This window comes from Diachasma alloeum, unplaced genomic scaffold (genome assembly GCF_001412515.2).
Source record: "Diachasma alloeum isolate Michigan unplaced genomic scaffold, Dall2.0 Dall_scaffold_00832, whole genome shotgun sequence".
NCBI classification, from domain to species: domain Eukaryota; kingdom Metazoa; phylum Arthropoda; class Insecta; order Hymenoptera; family Braconidae; genus Diachasma; species Diachasma alloeum.
This window is the reverse complement of record NW_021680959.1, coordinates 2,856-21,049: the sequence shown is the minus strand read 5'-3', so window position 1 is coordinate 21,049 and position 18,194 is coordinate 2,856. Positions and strand designations below refer to the sequence as shown.

The window sequence follows — 18,194 nt, the reverse complement described above, 5'->3', positions numbered from 1 at the left end:
TTTTTTTTTTTTTTTTCCATTAAATTTTACAGAAAAAGAGAGAAAAAAAAGATGAAAAAATTATATTAATTTCAACTCATGGAAAAAGAAGTTTCACAATTGAATTATTGCTCATCTTAGCCCATATGCCGTGCTGCTCGCTTGATTATTTGTTGTTCTCTGCTCCATGGTAATATACTGCCGAATTAGTCGAGAAATTTCATGAGCTTGCTCGGTTTGGAGTCTTGTGATACGTTGTTGCATCAAATTGCCACATTTCATGTCTAAATACAGAGCTCCCTCCTCGGATTTAACTTTACGAGTGGATATGACTTCAGAGTATGGATAATGATACAAAGTCTCCTGTGAAAAATGAAACATGAAAATTCCAAACACCTATTGCATTTGTTTTTTTTTTAATCCACTTACATGAGTAATTAAATCAATGAAATGGACTCCATGACGATTAAGAGCCAGAATATGATCCCCGACTTTTTCTTTGCCACTTTCAGGCACTCGTTTCACAGCGAAGAAACTTGAACCAAATAAAGGCCACTTGGATAGTATTTCTGGATAAGTAATAGACAAAATTAATGATTTAGTCAACGAGGAGGTTGATAAAACAATTGATTTTGGTTGTTTACCTAGCACTTGTGCTTTGCATATGGCTGGAGTATTGTCCTGTATATTATTCCATGCTTGTTGTACCATATTGCCCCACTGCTGTGGACGAGGCTCGCGCAAGCTTAACGCGGGTTTTGGAAGAAGATATTTAATTTCTTTCGTTGATGGCTCATGGGGCATATCGGCTGCTCTATGCAGGAGTGCAGCTATTTGTGCCATATCATAAATAACTTGTTGCGATAAATGTTCACCAGGAATTACTAACAACAATCCTTCTAAATAATCAGGGGCAATTTGATTGAAAACCACTTCTATGTATAGTGCCGCGTCCAATCTGAGTGGATAGTACCATACGGATCTGCAGAATATTAAATAAAATACTTGATGATTCTTATGGAGTTCTGTTGTCACATCGAGAACATACTCGTCTCTGGCAAGTGGCATGGTAAAAGCATCACCATCAACAATGCAATATAATGAAAATTCATCCATTTCATGTGGATTCCTTACGGATATAATATTGCACATTTCTTCGATAACATCTTGAACAACTGTAGTGCATTTAGTATTAATTACTCTTTCTGTACCGCCTGGTAATCTATAGATCTGCCTCTTGGCATTTCTACCAGCACTTATCGCCATAATTTCTTCAACACTAGGAACATTTTTCCTACCACCGTATTTCACTGTTTTTCTCAAATTTTGCAGACAAACAGTCGCTGTACCATGATATGCGCGCCTTTTGTCATAGGCGGCTGTCTCGAGATATTTAATAAGATATGGTCTCAAGTTTTCACTGCAAGTGAAATATGCAGCAACGATACTGAAAAGTCTCCAGCCCCTTTGACAACTGTCTGGATTGGAGCTCTTATTGTTTGTTGTTTGTTTCATAAGTTGACAATAAACTTCGTCTCGAAGTGGTTCGTATCTGTGGCAGTGCTATGATAAATAAAAAGGAAAGAAAATTAATGGAAATATTATTTACCTATTATTTATTATATTGAAGAGAAAAAATAGAAAAGAAAAAAAAGCAAAAATGAAAAAAATTCATGGGTGACTTTTTAATGGTAAAACATTAGAAAGTTGTTGCTGATCATTTCACTTACCATCAGTATTGTATAAACGCACTTAACTTCACTCATATCTGGAGGCAATGGTTGATCAGCCATATACCTCATAAGACACGAGAAACATTCAACCGCGAGAGAACTCATTTCGCCTTCAAGACGAAGCAGGCTCTGCTCTATTGGCACTTGTGAGAATTTTACAAGATCAACTTGTTCTTTCCATGTCCACTCGGTACCATCATGTTGACCCTTTGTCTTCTTACTTTTCTTCTTATTCTTCAATGATTCAATCACCTTGAGTGAACCACTTATCGATCCATCAGCTGTTTTCATCATTTCAAATCTAAGGAAAGACGAAAGAGTTTATTTATTTTTATCATTAATAAAAAGCAACAAGCCTATTTACAATAAGTAAGAAGCTATAAGAGCGATTATATCATTTCAAGTACATATTATACGATCCGAGATTTACTACGCATTATGAAAATATAATTAGCAAATAATTCAATAAATTACATAGAAAATAAAATTATTTTTCATATAGGAATGGATGATTAATGCCTTTCTTCACGTGAAAGTCGAACGACCGGTCGCCGGTACTGTATTTGGGACAGAGATGGAGAGGTCGTTGACCTCTATTAATTATACCATGTGTGTTTTATTTTATTTTTTACATTTTTTGCAAATCGATCATTCAAACTAGCTGTATAGTGGCTATATGAAAAACAAGAAAGAAAAAGAAAGGAATACCAATTAAATAGTGAAATTTTTAAATTTCTTTCATTTCGGTTGCCCGAGTCCATAGACTCGTTTATTTATTTCCCGGAAGTACGGGAAAAAATGAGCTTAGCACGCGATGCTTTGAATCCCATGGATTTTTCATGTGAAAGTTGCATAGTAACCTAGTGCATGTTTATTTCCCTTTCCTACTTTAAAGATTACACACTGTCATACCTCAAATAGAATGAATTGAATTGGACAATTAGTGCGGCGCATGTAAAATGTAACGCTAGCTACAAGTTACTGATAGGAAAAATGTACAGTTATAATAAGGGAGAAGAGAGAAAAATATGACGTACTTCTCTGTACTCTGGCGGAAATTTAATATGGCAAACTGTAGAAGTGAATGTTTGCCATCGTTGATCACTGGCCCAGACTCGTAGATGCTCTCCTCATTGGATTTATTAATTTCCTCTGGTTGTCGCCATTCTGCACACTGGCCATTAGGATTTCCATGTTTACCATTTGCCTGGATGATACCAACTGAATGACTAGCCATACGATTTCCCGGTGAATGATTGCTGTCACAATTTGTGTGATTCAATTGATTGCGACTCTGATTGTTATGATTCTGGTGAGAGTTGATGTGATTTGTTTGCGATTGGATTGACTTTGATATTTGAGATACATGATTATCATGCTGAATCTTCATGTGGGCTTTTTGCTCAATCTGAAATGAATTTCACCCATTAATGTCGAATTTACTGTGTCGATTCAAGTTTGAAAAATTTTAATCATCAGTTTTTTCTCCTAATAAATCACACATGTTGTCGACTACCATCAACAATTAATTGGAATACGTCACTATCGTGATGCCGGTTCTTGTTTAAAATCACGGTCATGTACATTAATTTCGTTGAAATTTTCGTCAGACCTCTTTTGAATTGTGTATTAGAAAATGACAAAGAATTAAAATTAATTACTCTATTATAAACTTGATTCACTCCTCCAACTGCTTCATTGATTTTTTCATATGTCTCTGGAGCATTAATGAGGGTTGTTTTATCACTGCATTTGTCTTCTATCTGTTGTTGCACTTGATTGTGGATTCTCATGTCCTCAAACCTCTTCAGAATTTCTCGCACACTCAATTTACTGATATTCTGACTTTCTTCAGTTATTGTTTCCATTTTAGTTTTCGGTGAATTCTTATCATACATGTTGTAAAAAAATTCATCGATTGTGAAATCATCACAATCAGGATAATTGGGGCTAATTAAATTAGCCCTCTGATTTTTTTCCTCATGATGATCAAATGATGTAACAGATTTTGTGCTATCTCTCAATTGTTCAATTGTTGGCTGACGTTTTTGGCTGGTCTTTAATGATCTCAATGAGTCGATACGTGGAATATTTTCATATTTATAACGACTCTGAACTGCAGGGGTGTTCTTATGAAATTCTTCAATTTTTTTGCTTTCATCAACTTTTTTCATAAAAATGTGGTGTTTCTGAGGGACATTTTTATTCATGTCCAATGGGATTTCACATCCAGAAAACTTGTCATATTTCGACAATTGATTATCCAAAATTGCACCTGAATCATCAGTATGTTGGTAATCATCGCTACCTGTTGCCTCTGAATCGGAAGATTTAAAGAAAAGACTATCTGGAGAATTGGTTTTTCGCCCTTCCTCAGACAGACTCCTCCTATATTCTGTATTGATTACCATGCTTGGAAAATTAGGTTTAACTCGGTTCTGAACCTCATGTTGTAATAATCTATCTTGAGGATTTTTCCATGTATGACAAGATGAATTTCTTTTCACTTCATTCATCTCATATTTACGTAACAATTCCGAACGTTTCACAATTTTTTGAAAATTTGATGATTTTCCATCATTTTCCACGCAACTTATTTCACATTCTGATAATTCACAAAGTTGTGTAAATTGACCAAAGATATCTGGATGGTGGTTCTGGCGACGTTGTAGAGTTTGAGGTAACTCTTCCCAATTACTAATCATACGACGGGAAAATTTTCTCTCTGTATCAGATATTTCATGTTCCATTATTGAGAGTGTTGTCCATTAACGATTCAGTGACACACAACAGACAATTTAATTCATCACCCTGCATGAGAGTCACATTAATTTCGTATTTTAATTCAGAAAAAGGATCATTATTTTTACCCCACTGAATTCCATTATCAATTCTTTTTCTTTTCTATTCTTCCTTCATCATCATGAGAAAAAAATGTTCATGGGAGTTTTCAATGTACCAGCAACAATTGACATACTAGTTGGATTATTATAATTATGTGGGGGCAGGAAACTTTTGTAGAAGGTAACTGCAATATTGTGAATGAGAAAAATATGTAGTTTCTTTATTTTGATTATCTTGATGTTTTTCTCAAAATTTTTCAGCACAAGCACAATATTGTTTTAAAAAGTTGGCCGGTATCACACACGTTTATTAGAAAAATTTGATAATTTCGGAAGATATAAATGTGCAAAGACTCATTATAATCACTATGCCGTAGCGGAATTCCGCCAAAGACTAAACTGAACGTTGGATAGATGTGTAAACTTGTAGTATGGTTGACGGCACATACAGCTATACTACAGGAAACCGTCGTCCGTACCGTAGTAAGGCCTTCGAAAGACTGTTATCTGGGTCGTACCCCACTAGATGTATTTGCTACAGGTTGATATGTACACGTGGAACAGGCTTGGAGAAAGAATGCGGTTACTTCCTCTAAGGCTTGCAAGATGAAATTTTGCACATCTCATTTGTGTGTGTGTGTGTGTGTGTGTGTAAATAAAATTGATCAATTTTCTGTATATTATTGCTATCTCTCTGACTGTAGATTATTGTAATATTGATATACAAATGTATTGCATGTTGAATATGAACAGAAATAATAACAAACAATAATAATGCAGGATTGCACTGTTTGTGTTTTGATGTAATATACGAATACACACACACAATTCAAATCGAGGCCAATATAATCCTGGCCCTAGTATTTGCACTTGGGGCATAAAATGAAAATGAAAGAAAAAAAATTGATCATTTTTTGAGTGTGACTCCTATGATAAGTTTCATGTAAATTAGCATAATTATTTTTTCGGCATTCACCTATTGAGGTTTAAAGGTCAAAAGATATGTATATGAATGGTATAAATATAACGGTTTAATGAATCAAGGAGTCTCAACGAATGGTACAACGTGGATCACGGGCGGTTAAGTGTGAGATGTAGAGGTAGTCACTTTTTTCTTCATCTTTCTTACTTGATATTGTACTTATCGATGAAATTAAAAAAAAAAAATGGCAATTTTTTCGCTTTTCATTTTTCTGCAGAGTTTCACACATGAGCAACGATAAACAACGCCCTTTTCATGTACACTACCGGAAGAGAAGCAAAATTATATAGGCTCATAAAGCTGAAAATTGTAAATACTAGGAAATATATGGATAAATAGCATTGATCTATAACTTACCACACGAATGTAATTGCCAATCATTTCAGCAAGTTGAGAAGCACGATTGGTGTGTAATGGTAAGCGAACACCGGAGGAAATAGTTAGTGTACATAAGCCAGGTTTCGAGAATCCAACTGACACAATATCTTCCAAAACAAGTGTTTCTATAATCACCAATTCTCCGGATGCATTTCTTTTCAACAATCTTAAACCACTATGGGATAATGCCACGTGCTCCGCCTCTGGGTGTTGAGGTCCAATCTATGAAAAATCCAATTTTAAAAATAATAATCTTGGATGATGGTTATTATAGATATTATTGAATGTTAAGTTCAACTCACAGAAACAGGAAAAATTCGAGAAAAATATAAGGACCATTGCTTAGCCATATCGACGACATTTTTCTTAATGGTAATTTTGTGATGAGTACTTTGAAGATTCTCCAAGGTAACTCCATAGTTATGAAGAAGTTTAAGCATATTCTGACGTTCGTCCTTGGCAATTTTGATACAACTTGTTGCCAAAACATCATAAGCGATTTGGCAAAATACTAAATGAAGAGCTAAAGGGCTTGATAGAATTTCATTAGGTGCAAACACTTCTTTCTTTACTCTCAGTGTCCATGAAACTCTATTATAAGTAAAGTGGGTATTTGATGTCCATGGATGGAGTTTGGTATCAACAACTTCTTGAACTTTTTCTATTTCTGGTTTATCAGGAGGTGGTAGAACTGGTTTTAAAAATTCTGGCCACTCCTCAATTTCGATTCTCTCCAATTTATCAGTGCGTTGAGTCGATGCTATGCTAGATCTTCTGTCTGTATCAATTTTTTTAAAGCTTTGTCTAGCAATAACAAAAGATTCTCTTGTATTTGATACAACGCCAAACTCCCGGGTAGACGGCAAACCAAAGCTGTCGCGAGATTTTGGTGATAAATCTCTACAGGTTGTGAAGGAATCTAGATCTCCTCTTTTCGTATTGTCGAACATGTCTCGCGAGTATTTGTCAAAAATATCACAATTCAAGTCTCGATATAAGTCGAAATGGCAATTTCTATCTTGGTTTGTTGTTGCTGCCAAGTCTGTATCTTTACCATAAGGCATTTGACATTTGTGCTGTAGAGCAAATATATCTCTACTCTGACTAAACATGTTTTGATTGTTGAAATGAGATATATGAGATTCTGTATCTTGTGTAGTATGAAAGCTGTCATGATTGATTTTCGATTCAATGGGAGTTGGCAGTAATTGTGATTTTAGTTCAGCTGATTGATTATTATTATTATTATTATTATTATTATTATTACTATTATTATTATTACTATTACAATATATACTTGCACCTTGAGGGCTTTGAGTTTGTGGAGGTGATATTGGAGGTGGTGGCGGTATTGGGCGACATTCCATTCGCTCAATTTGTGTACGAACTACTTGAGCTTGAGTCAACATTTCAGTTGTACCTTTGGAAGTGATACTCTGCGCATCATCTGCTGTTGATGATGTTGCATAATCATCCCATCTTCCACTCAATTGTTGCTGAAGTAATAGCTTTCGATTATCCTCAAGTCTATTAATTTTAATTTCCTCCCTTGGTAATGCTGGCTTTTCACTAGTCTTTGTTGATCTAACACTATGATTGGCAGTTACCTTTTCCAATCGCTGTCTCATCTCCGAACTCAGTTTCAATTTACCAATGCTTCCTGGTGAGGGCCTATGTGCTCCCACTTCCAATCCACATTTTGATTTTTTCTTTTTTCTCTCAGATTCATCTATTTTCATTGATTTATTATTATTATCAATCATGTTATTGTCAATATCAAATTCTTCCCAGTCAATAGAGCCCCCCTCAATTTCATCTGCATTTCCCTGATTATTATACTCTTGATATTGTTGAGGAGTTATTTTTCTCATTTGTTGATGCTGTCTCATTTTAAATTCAGTAAAACTATCCTGACTTTGATTGTCATTTTGATCACTAGGTGGTGGCCATCTCCATTTACCAATTCTAACTGTTTTAGCCCGTCCATACGGATCTAGAAATGGCCGTGATTCAGATGGATCATGTGCATCAAGGGGTGGAGGCATTGGAGGCGGTGGTGGTGGTGGTGTTGGTGTCGATGTTGATGTTGATGTTGAAACAACTCCTCTTCCATTTATGACAGTTTGATTATTATTATCAGTAATAACACTACTACTTTTTCGATTTTTTAATTCACTCAAAACATTTGTAAAATTATTTTGCACATGTGCAGAACGGCCTGAGCTTGTTCTTTTCAATTCTGGTGTGGATGAAATATTTCTCTCAACACTTATCTTTCTCACTGCATATTCTACACTTGTTTTTCGTGTTAAATCGACATTTTTTTTTGGTGGGCTCTGGGAACGATGAATTTGGGCTTTAACTGTAACAGTTTCCAATTGATGATTGGAAATTGGATTCGTTGTATTTTGATGCTTAACAGATTCAGCTTCAATCATAGTTAATGATTGGGTGCCATTTTGCACAAGAAGTTGTTGAAATGCTTGATTTTGTGCTAAAAGTTGTTGTTGAATTTGCAGATTTTGTGCCATGGCACTTTGAAGAAAAGCACGTTGAAGATTTTGTTGATAAGCAACTATATCAGTATTTTGGCTGTTTGGTGGTGAATTTGGATATTGTGGTAGACTCAATCCCTGCATATTATATATTGGAATGGGCAAAAAACCAGAGCCCATATTTAAATTTGGATTTTGACTTGTTGAAATTTGCTGATGAGTTGGGGATGGTGAAAATATTGGCATCATACCTGGCACACCTGACAATGACATAATACCTGGTGACAATGGGCTATAATTGAAAGTACTATTTTGATTAGGTATATCCATATTTCCACCTCCTTTAATTAAAGAGGATAAATTCAAAGGAGTCAATCTAGTATTTGATTGTAATTGATAATAATCCACAAATTGGTCTAAATTATCTGTGCCCTTTATACTTGCTGCAAGACTTCTTGCATCAGACAATTCATCAAGATTTCCATCGAGGACAGGCATAAAAAGTTCATCAAGAAATTGATCGACATCTGATGCTTGACTCGGTACTCTTACACGTCTTACATGAGACGCCAATGAAGGTGCTTCACTTGTATCTGACATGGCTGATGATTTAACTCCGTACTCGCTACTTTTTTCAATATAAGCACGACTAGATTGACTTCCAGGAAAGGCCCTTTTCCCTGGATATTGTGATTTAATAAAGCGAGTTTGGCATCTCGTATAGCTACTTTTATCATCTTCAGATCTTGCATTTTGACTGACTGATTGAATATCAGGATATTGAAAATCAATTGTAACATCATCATCATCATCATCATCATCATCATCATCATCATCATCTTCTTCTTCAACAATATTTGGCTCTGTACTTCTAGCTATTCTGCTGTATTTTCGTTGCTCTTGAGATGTATCATCACAATTTCTATCATTTATTATATACTCACTGGTGGATACGCCGGAGCTTTCCCCAATTCTCTCAAGACTGTGATAACGTTCATTCAATTTTGATGAAGAGAGACCAAGATTAGTGAGTTTATTATTTGTATTATTTGGCACTACAATTTCAGATTGAAGTAAATTGTCCAAGCTTCTACTTCGTTGTTTCTCTTTATCAAAATAACGATCATTTAAAGCAGATTGACGAGAAAGTCCTATTTCACCGGAGCTCTCTAATATTGGTTCATGAGACTGTTTTCTTGTCATTGGTTGGGATTTATTGGCTGACGGTGGCTGTGGTGGTGGTACAGCTGGACGTTTTGGCCCTAAATTTTCCACTTCTAATTGTTTTTGATTAGAAATATTCAATGACAATCTATTATCAAGAGGCTGAAATGTTTTCAATGATGGTATACGTGATGGTATATCCATATTATCCTTGTCAACAAATCCTTCACGAATAATTGATGATTGAGTATTTTGTTCCCGTCGAGGTATTGTTCTTGTAATAATACTATTCTTTCGCTGTCCAAGAAATATATGTTTAACTGCTGGAAATGCCGGTGCCAATTCCATTTCAGATATAATATCGAGTACATAATCAAAACCATTAGTTTCAGTTACAATAGCATCTGAACCATCCAATTCATTATTCCAAAGTGCTATTGTCCAACCATCATTTTCAACTCCATGATTTTTAACAGCTAAATTTGCTAATTCTTCACAAGTTGTCCACGAATTAATAGCACATGTTATTGTTTCACCGTCGTAAAATCCAACATTGAGGGCCATATTGACCCGATTTTTATTTGCTCTCCATTCAAGTACACAGGGTGGATAATGTCTTGATATATTATTTTGATGTATTGATAATTGATTGTTGTTCTTGTTGGTGTTGTTGTTGTTGTTGTTATTGCTGTTCTTATTATTATTATTCATTATGATTTTTAGCATAGTTCGTTCACTTTGGAGCAATTTCCTCTGGCAATAGGCCTTATAGCCATTGTATGCATGGTCCGATACATATTTCAATATATATTTAAAAAGTGTTGAACTAGGCTGAAATGCTGAGAGACAATTAGCAATAAGTAGCCAGCCTCTTTCTTTATTAATATCATTTTCATTTTTCCAAGTTTGATTAGCTAATTGACATAATATTTCATCCCTCAATTTTTCATTAACAATTCCTTTATTAACAATATAATCGCCAAGTGCATGTTCTCTCTTTCCAGTTAGATTATTTTCATTCATAAATCTCAAAATCATCTTGAATATTATGAGCGAATCACTATAATCTTGATCCCTTGCTTTATTTAAAAATGGTGTTTTTATTGGTTCTCGTTTCATGCCAAAAATATGACTTTTAAAATAAATATTGGTGAATTTTGAAAATTGATACTGATCAATATCGGATGGAAGTTTATAATTAAATGATGATGATGATGATGACGATGATGATACAACAGGACCCACTACTTTTAAAAGATTTCTCTCTGTATGAATTGGTTGCCAATCATCAAGTTTACTGTAAATAAATGCCAATTCTGCTGGTATTTCAAGATGATTAACTCCAGCCACAGCTCTCGATGCTTTTTCATGTTCTTCTCTTTGTTGTTTAGCCTTGGCTCTTTCTCTACTGGCCCTTTCAATTTCCACTCTTTTAGCCATTTTTTCCTTTAGAAGTATAAAATTTTTTCGCTGCTTTTTACCACGCCACAATTTTTGTGCCATAATAACGCCACATTTGAGTCCAATATATTTTTTTCTATCGCGATAACCACGATAGACTGCTTGAAGTAGAACAGTACTCTTTGATATATTGATAAATCGCCGTCTAGCAAGAAAACCCCTTGTATATCGTTGAACAGTTATGGCAGCACGTTCGAGAATAAGTGCTCGATTGTATTCTAAATTTCTCTCCAACGATTCCCTCAAAAAGACCCTTGTCAGGCCCAATTGATATTGATCATGGGCATTTTGCGGTACTGCTTTATCCAATATAATTCTACACAATTCTTTATTAGGTGCACCACGAGGTAAACGAGTTGTCATTAGATAACGATAACGTTCAACAAATTGTCCAAATATCAAACGTACTGGATATCCTGTTTTCCGAATACGAATTGTTTCCAACATTCCAGTATATCTCAATTGTTCCAATACACATGGCATATCATATTTCATTGGTGCTTTATCATTATTTGGCTTAATGCATCTAACAAACCAGGGATTGCATTGTGACATTGACTCTAAAAGTTGCTGAAGACTGTCGTGAAAACGTGCTGATACAGTTGGTGTTCGTGGTTTCATTGTTATAAATCTACCATTGGGCTTATTAATCGTCTTGTTGGCTTCATGGGAATTTCTAACATGTTGAAACATTTTGCTAACCATTTGAATTTTACTATTGATAAGTAGCTCAACAACATCCGGTCTTAATGTATCACGATTTTTATCTAAAAATCCATCAACATTGTACCACACCTGTCCAGCATAATGTTTAATAGCAAATTCAGCGGAATTCATTCGTGGACGTGAATATAATTCACTCAATGCATGATTATAATGGCATTTTTCTAAGAATGATAAATCACTTGCTTTTGGAAAATTACTCTCATCATCAAGAAGATGAAGTATACCAACTGGTTTTTTCGCTATTAAATGAATAACTGGCAAATTATCGGTGTAATTGATAGTTGTCCAATCAATTTTTTCCTTAACATACTCGTGCTGTTCGAGTTTGAAAATATGTTTATTGAAATAAAAATGCAAATTTTCATTGGCATAATTTATACACAGTTGTTCAAAACTGTTTTCAGTAAAATTTTCAAAGCCAAATATATCAAGAATTGATATTGCTGATGTTTGTTTAGTTCCTTTGTAAACAATGTGATTAACACGTGCAACAAGCCAGGAGAAAAGGGAACTGTAAAGTGCTTTAGCAAATGCATCTCTTGCATCCAATGCTTGATCAATGTTTAGAGCAGTCAATAATTTTTCATTTCTCGCTTCTGTTGTTTTCGTTGTAAGAGCACGAATTATTCCGTCTGTATTAATTTGCAGCAAATGGGCCGCCCAACGTATTTCAACATCTGAACCAACTTCCACACCCTCTTGACCATGTCTCATTTGCTTTCTATGAAAATATACATTCCCCAAGTGTAATACACTGGATAAAATTCGAAAAATTGTATCTTGCTCTTCAGATGTAAAACCCAAAACTTGCATTGCTGATAAAAGGGCTTTGAAGTCGTCAGTATCATTTTTCCCATCAATTTCACAGCTTCCCCCTTGATTAAGATAAAAATATTTGTCTGGAGTTAAAAGCCCGTATTTGTCTCTTAATTGTTGATCAAGACCGGCAAGTAATTCGTAAAAAACATGATAATTTCTCTCGTCCTGTGCTTGAGTCACAATTCGACTTTTTTCCAGCAAATATTGAGTGATGCGACCTCCAACAATAATACCATCTCGAAAATTCACTTCTAAATATTTTCCAAAACGACTGCTATTGTCATTACGAGGCGTCTTAGCATTACCAAAACTCTCAAGCAGTGGGGCTGCTTCCAAAATTTGTTCAGTAACCAAATTACTTGGCGCTCGATTCACTGCAGCCAGGTATTGCATTACAAGTTTTGTTGATTCCGTTTTTCCAGATCCAGATTCACCAGATATTACCACAACTTGATTAGCCATTGCATTATTCGCTGTAGAAACTTGACTGTAGGCTGAGGATCCCACAGCAAAAAGATGACTATTGGAAATTACGATAAGACAAATAAATTACATTATATAATAAAAAAATAAAAACAATGCTACATGCAATGTCCACTATTATTAATATTACTTGAGACTTACGGTGGCAGGGTACCAAGAATTCTTCCCTCGTATAATTTCACCTGGTCCAAACCGTAGATGTCAAACATTTTGTAGGGATTAACCGCTACAAGTATACTACCAGTGTAAGTCTAGAATTTGTCAAATGTTAAAGCCACTCTCTATCACTCCATTGCACGATTAGCACAGATTATATATATTTTAGAATTGAATTATTCAACTTACATAAATTAGTTCCTTATCATAACGGATTTTCAGATTCCACAGCAGAGATGCTTCATTCAAATCACTGCAACATTTTGTTTTTTTTTTTTTTACAAAATTATTCATTTTCATTTTTATTTCATTAAAAGCAAAGTTCAACTTTCGCATATTTAGCAAAATATTGATATAAATTGGATTTATTCTATTATTCCTCACTTTAATTGAATCATATCCTCGACTCCATTTTGTCCAAGATCTTGTCTCGGTCTCACTCCATTCAAATTTGTAAGAGTAAATGTTTGAGGCTGAAATTTTTATGACAATCAAATTTATATAACAGGAGAAAGATAAAGTATTCAATAATGAGAGAAAAAAATTTTTTTTACCTTGCCAGCGATCATTGCTTGAACTGAGAGAACATTAGCCGCTCTGTGGTATTCGAGAACTTCACCAGGTAGTACATGGCCAACACCTGGATCGAACCAGACGAGTTCGCCCTGTAAATGATAATAATAATGCGTATAATATAACTAACTATAATAATGATAATAATAATAATAACAAATCTGACTTTTTTCTTTTCATCAATCGATTCGTGTTTTGCTCCAGTCCATTTTTTTCCAAACTGCATCTTTCTTTTGCCCGTACATAGTCCAAAAATCGAAGATGAAGGAGTAGGTGAATTCGATTTATGATTATTAACATCACTCAAAGATCTCGAATGAATGTTGATAAACTCGTTATCAACATCATTTTTTTCATTAATAAATTTATTAGAAAACTTTTTTCTCTTTAATTCTACTTTTCCGTCTTCACCCCTCGAAGTAAACTTTGGTGGAATACCAGGACTAGTCCAATTAGAAGATTTCCTCAAACATTTTGTATAGAGTGGTAAAGTGCAAATGCCATTAGTTATATTTGGCACACAGTTGGGAGTATTGATCTTTTGGGTCGGCTTCAATCTAACTGAATTGGTTGTAAAATTGTAGCGAGTTTTATTATCACTATCGGAATTCCAAGCAACTCTTCCGATATATTTGCCTCCGACATTATCAAGAGCTCGAGCAGTATATTCATTTGAAGGAATAGTTGCAATACCCATCATCGTAGAGTAAATAAAATCATTTTTTTCACCACTATTATCATTAACATTGATCCTTTGTCTACTTGGTACAGGTTTCAATTTTTCTGACGAATAGCCTTTCAATGGCTTTACAATTGATCGTTTGTATAAATTTTCATCAGCAGGCTTGATTCCATAGTTTTTATTTTTTTCGAATTTTGAAAATTTATCTCTTTCATGTGACAATTTTGAACTATTGGTTGACTGGCTCAGGGAAGATAATTTTGATACAATTGGAAGTGATAATTGTCGTCTCCTTATTCTTCCATAAATGGGAGCTTCTCTATTGGTGGATTCTTTAAATTTCATAGTTACATTGCTTACTTGGCTGTCAATTTTTTCATGAGTTAATGATTTATCAACAAGATTTGTTGTTATATTCTGCATTGTATTGGATGCCGTTGAAAAATCACCAACTGATCTGACACTAGTCATTCTCTTCTCCTGCAATGTACTGCAATTATTTGTTTTTACGCTCCTTTGAATACTTTGATTCTTAAGAAAACTGGATGTCTTATGATTCTTCTCCTCATACATTATCAGTCTATTTTCGAAAAGACTATTGCTTTTCCTGTGTAATGTTCTCTTCGGCGAGCGGATCGATTGAAAACTGATGCGACGATTTAGGATATTTTGGCGTGATATCCTTGAAAATTCGGGTAAATCAGCCTTATGGTTAAAATCTTTTCGGCTCTTTTTAACCATCATAGGTAATGTTTTAGAGCCATCTTTACTAAATACATTTTCACAACAAAATCTTGGACAAGACGAATTAAGAGTTTGAAATTTAGCAATTTTATCATTTATCATATGATGATGATGATGATGATGCTTTGCTAGAATAACTCGACGAGATACTCCAAATCTAGATATGTGCGATATTTCTGATTTGCATTTGATATTATTATGTAGATTCACATTACAAAAACATTCCAGCCTATCACTTGCTGTCGATTGCTCAGGCATATGTGAATATGGGTCAAAAGAATTATGCAATGCACACTCATGGTATAACGGATTATTTGTAATTGATACTTCTGTCTTTGATAAAGTCTTTAATCGTTTTTTAGTTTGGCTCTTTATTGACAAATATCTGATGCTATCAGAACATTTTTTTACATTTGATTGCATTTTCAAGCGGCTATATTTTATATAAAAATGATGATGAACAATATTTATAGTGACGTGGTTTGGGGAAAAGATGTTTTTTCAACATTCTTGAGACTATTGCTGTGCTTGGTAATCATCATTTGAGATGTTTCTACTCTTGATCGAGACACAGCCAACACTTGAATGTACATATACATACATATAAACACAAGCATCAAGTCAACAACACTTCCGTTCACTTCGAGGTCATTGCACGCGATGGTACCAGGATTGGCCGTACCACTGGCCTCTTTGAAACTCGAGTTTTTCTTTTGCACACAGCCCATAACTACTGAGTTTTCATTCCATTGTTTTTTTTTATACCCGAATTTTGTCACTTTTTTCTATTAACAATAGGTCAAATCGAATAGGATAATAAGATTGGAAATATTGAAAAATAAATCCATTGCAAGTATTGTGTTTGGCTTATATTTCATAACCGACAACCATATATAGGTATACAGGTTTTTAATCAAGTTTACTATTGTAATTTTGAATTTTTTAAAGCACACTGATTTTTTTTTTTACCAATCTTTCATATTTTCTTGATTGTTTAAACGTTTTTCTTTATAACTCCCATTAGCATTGAAAAGCAAAGCACTTTATTCCGATATTGTTGAGTTTTATTGTTTGGCTCAACAAATTTATGATTTTTCAATGGAATGAGATTAAGAGATTTTTTAACATGCAGCCTCGAGGATGTTCAATGTACAACTGAATGCCCAATGTATTTTCTCCTCATAACTATTGCTCTTGGTGTACAGTGGCGTAGATTGTTTTAATTAATCCTGTGGTGAGATAATTGTATGCTCATCGAAGCGTTTTATTCTTGGTTGAAACACAACCCACACGTACGTTCAGTTCAGCCTTTACGTAGATATCTCCTCTCCTAATATAACCATAATCATAGCGCACATGCTGTCAAATGGCAAATGTTGACTTTGTCTCATGATATTAATATAATAGTGAATCGTTAAATATTTTCCCCTTTAACGTCATTGAATGTGGAATGAAAAATTTTGGAGGGGAACCGAGCGTATCTCTTTTCTTTTATGTATAAATTATGCCGTAAACAGCTTTTATCTATATTATTTACGTAAATGAGAAATCTATTGTTGTAGTATTCTTGTCGCGAATCTTTCCATATTACTTTTAGCATTGCTCATTTTTTTCGTTAAAATCGGACAAAATTTCATTGAGCCAATAAACACTTGATGAACATCCATACCATTAATCGATGTATTATAATCTATCGTCATAGGCAAAAATAGCCTTGTTGTTAATTTATAAATGTTACGATTTAATGGATTATACACTTACCATTTGCCAGTCTGCGTACATATTGCACTAATTATGGCTAATCCCCTTGAATGTTGCACATGCTACCCTAAAATATTGGAAAATATCAATCAATTCATGTTGAGGAAACTTGGAATAATTACATATATTATCAACGGCGATGATGAATAAAAACTGCTATTGTCATCAATAGAAAATCTACCATTTCGACAGTATATATTAATTATATTGAGAAATTAAAATTGACTCAGCTTATTGATAATTTGATACGATTACGAAATGAGAAATAAGTGATAGAATGAAAGAATGGCATGAAACGAGCGCTTTTTGGGGAAAAGTTTAATTAATTGTTTGAGAAAGTCCTAGTTTAAAATCACTTGGGGAATGATTATAGATAAAATTTAACGTACAAATAAATGTAGAAATTTATTTAAAATTCTGAAAATACTCCGGAGAATTTCAGGAATTTCACAAGTTTTAAAAAGATACAAGAAAGGCTTTTCTATTATATATTTTGAGGATAATGTGGAGCATCATGAAATAATTTTAGGCAATCCGGTGGTTTTCATAAAGATGACGTAAAACTACAATTGTAATTTATTTTCATTGTATACGGAGAAAAAGAAAAATAATCTATTTTGAAACTAGAAAAAAATCTTGATACATATGAATTTGAGAAAAAATAATGGCCTTGTACAGCAACACTTATAGGCTCTTTAAATGAGCCTAAGAAATTCAGGAATGAGTGAATGGAAACTATGATATGACTCAGAATTCAGGATCTCAGTTAATGTCTGTTCATTGCAGTCTCAACCATATATTCACTGTTATACAGCTACAGGAGCACGAAGAAATCAAAGGTATCGTCGACCAGATATCGAGGTCAAACAGAGAAAGCAGCAACTCCACAGCAGTGATACAAGATTTCTTACATAATTCATAATTACCGCTTTTGTTGTTGTTGTCTTTTCTATTACCATTTTTTCTTCTGCATAAATCATTTCAACTACCAGTCAATGAAAAAGGATAATAACACGGAAAAAAAATTATATAGAGTATTGAAAATAGTTTTAGCATTTCCTTTCATTAGCAGTTGTGTATTTTGAGTTTTTCTCATAATTTCTTTCCATTATAATTGCAGAATAGTATAAAAATGCTATTATTAATCGTAATCATCTGCATGACAAAGAGAGAGAGAGAGAGAGAGAGAGAGAGAGAGAGAGAGAGAGAGAGAGA

At 34.1% G+C, this 18,194-nt stretch overlaps 1 protein-coding gene across 1 annotated transcript in view; it reads right to left on the bottom strand.

Annotated features, from left to right (window-relative positions):
- Positions 1–19: 19 nt before the first annotated feature.
- Positions 20–18,194, bottom strand: part of LOC107044896 (unconventional myosin-XV) — a 19,687-nt gene continuing 1,512 nt past the window's right edge. Inside the window, exons 2-14 of the mRNA XM_015266962.1 lie at positions 16,980–17,046; positions 13,774–13,884; positions 13,604–13,692; positions 13,409–13,472; positions 13,205–13,314; positions 10,289–13,100; positions 6,218–10,234; positions 5,895–6,137; positions 2,750–3,120; positions 1,710–2,013; positions 624–1,542; positions 409–548; positions 20–342 (exon numbers count right to left, since the gene is read on the bottom strand). Coding sequence (XP_015122448.1) covers positions 112–342; positions 409–548; positions 624–1,542; positions 1,710–2,013; positions 2,750–3,120; positions 5,895–6,137; positions 6,218–10,234; positions 10,289–13,100; positions 13,205–13,314; positions 13,409–13,472; positions 13,604–13,692; positions 13,774–13,884; positions 16,980–17,000 — 9,432 coding nt within the window. The 5' untranslated portion in view covers positions 17,001–17,046 and the 3' untranslated portion in view covers positions 20–111. The remainder of the gene's footprint in view (positions 343–408; positions 549–623; positions 1,543–1,709; positions 2,014–2,749; positions 3,121–5,894; positions 6,138–6,217; positions 10,235–10,288; positions 13,101–13,204; positions 13,315–13,408; positions 13,473–13,603; positions 13,693–13,773; positions 13,885–16,979; positions 17,047–18,194) is intronic.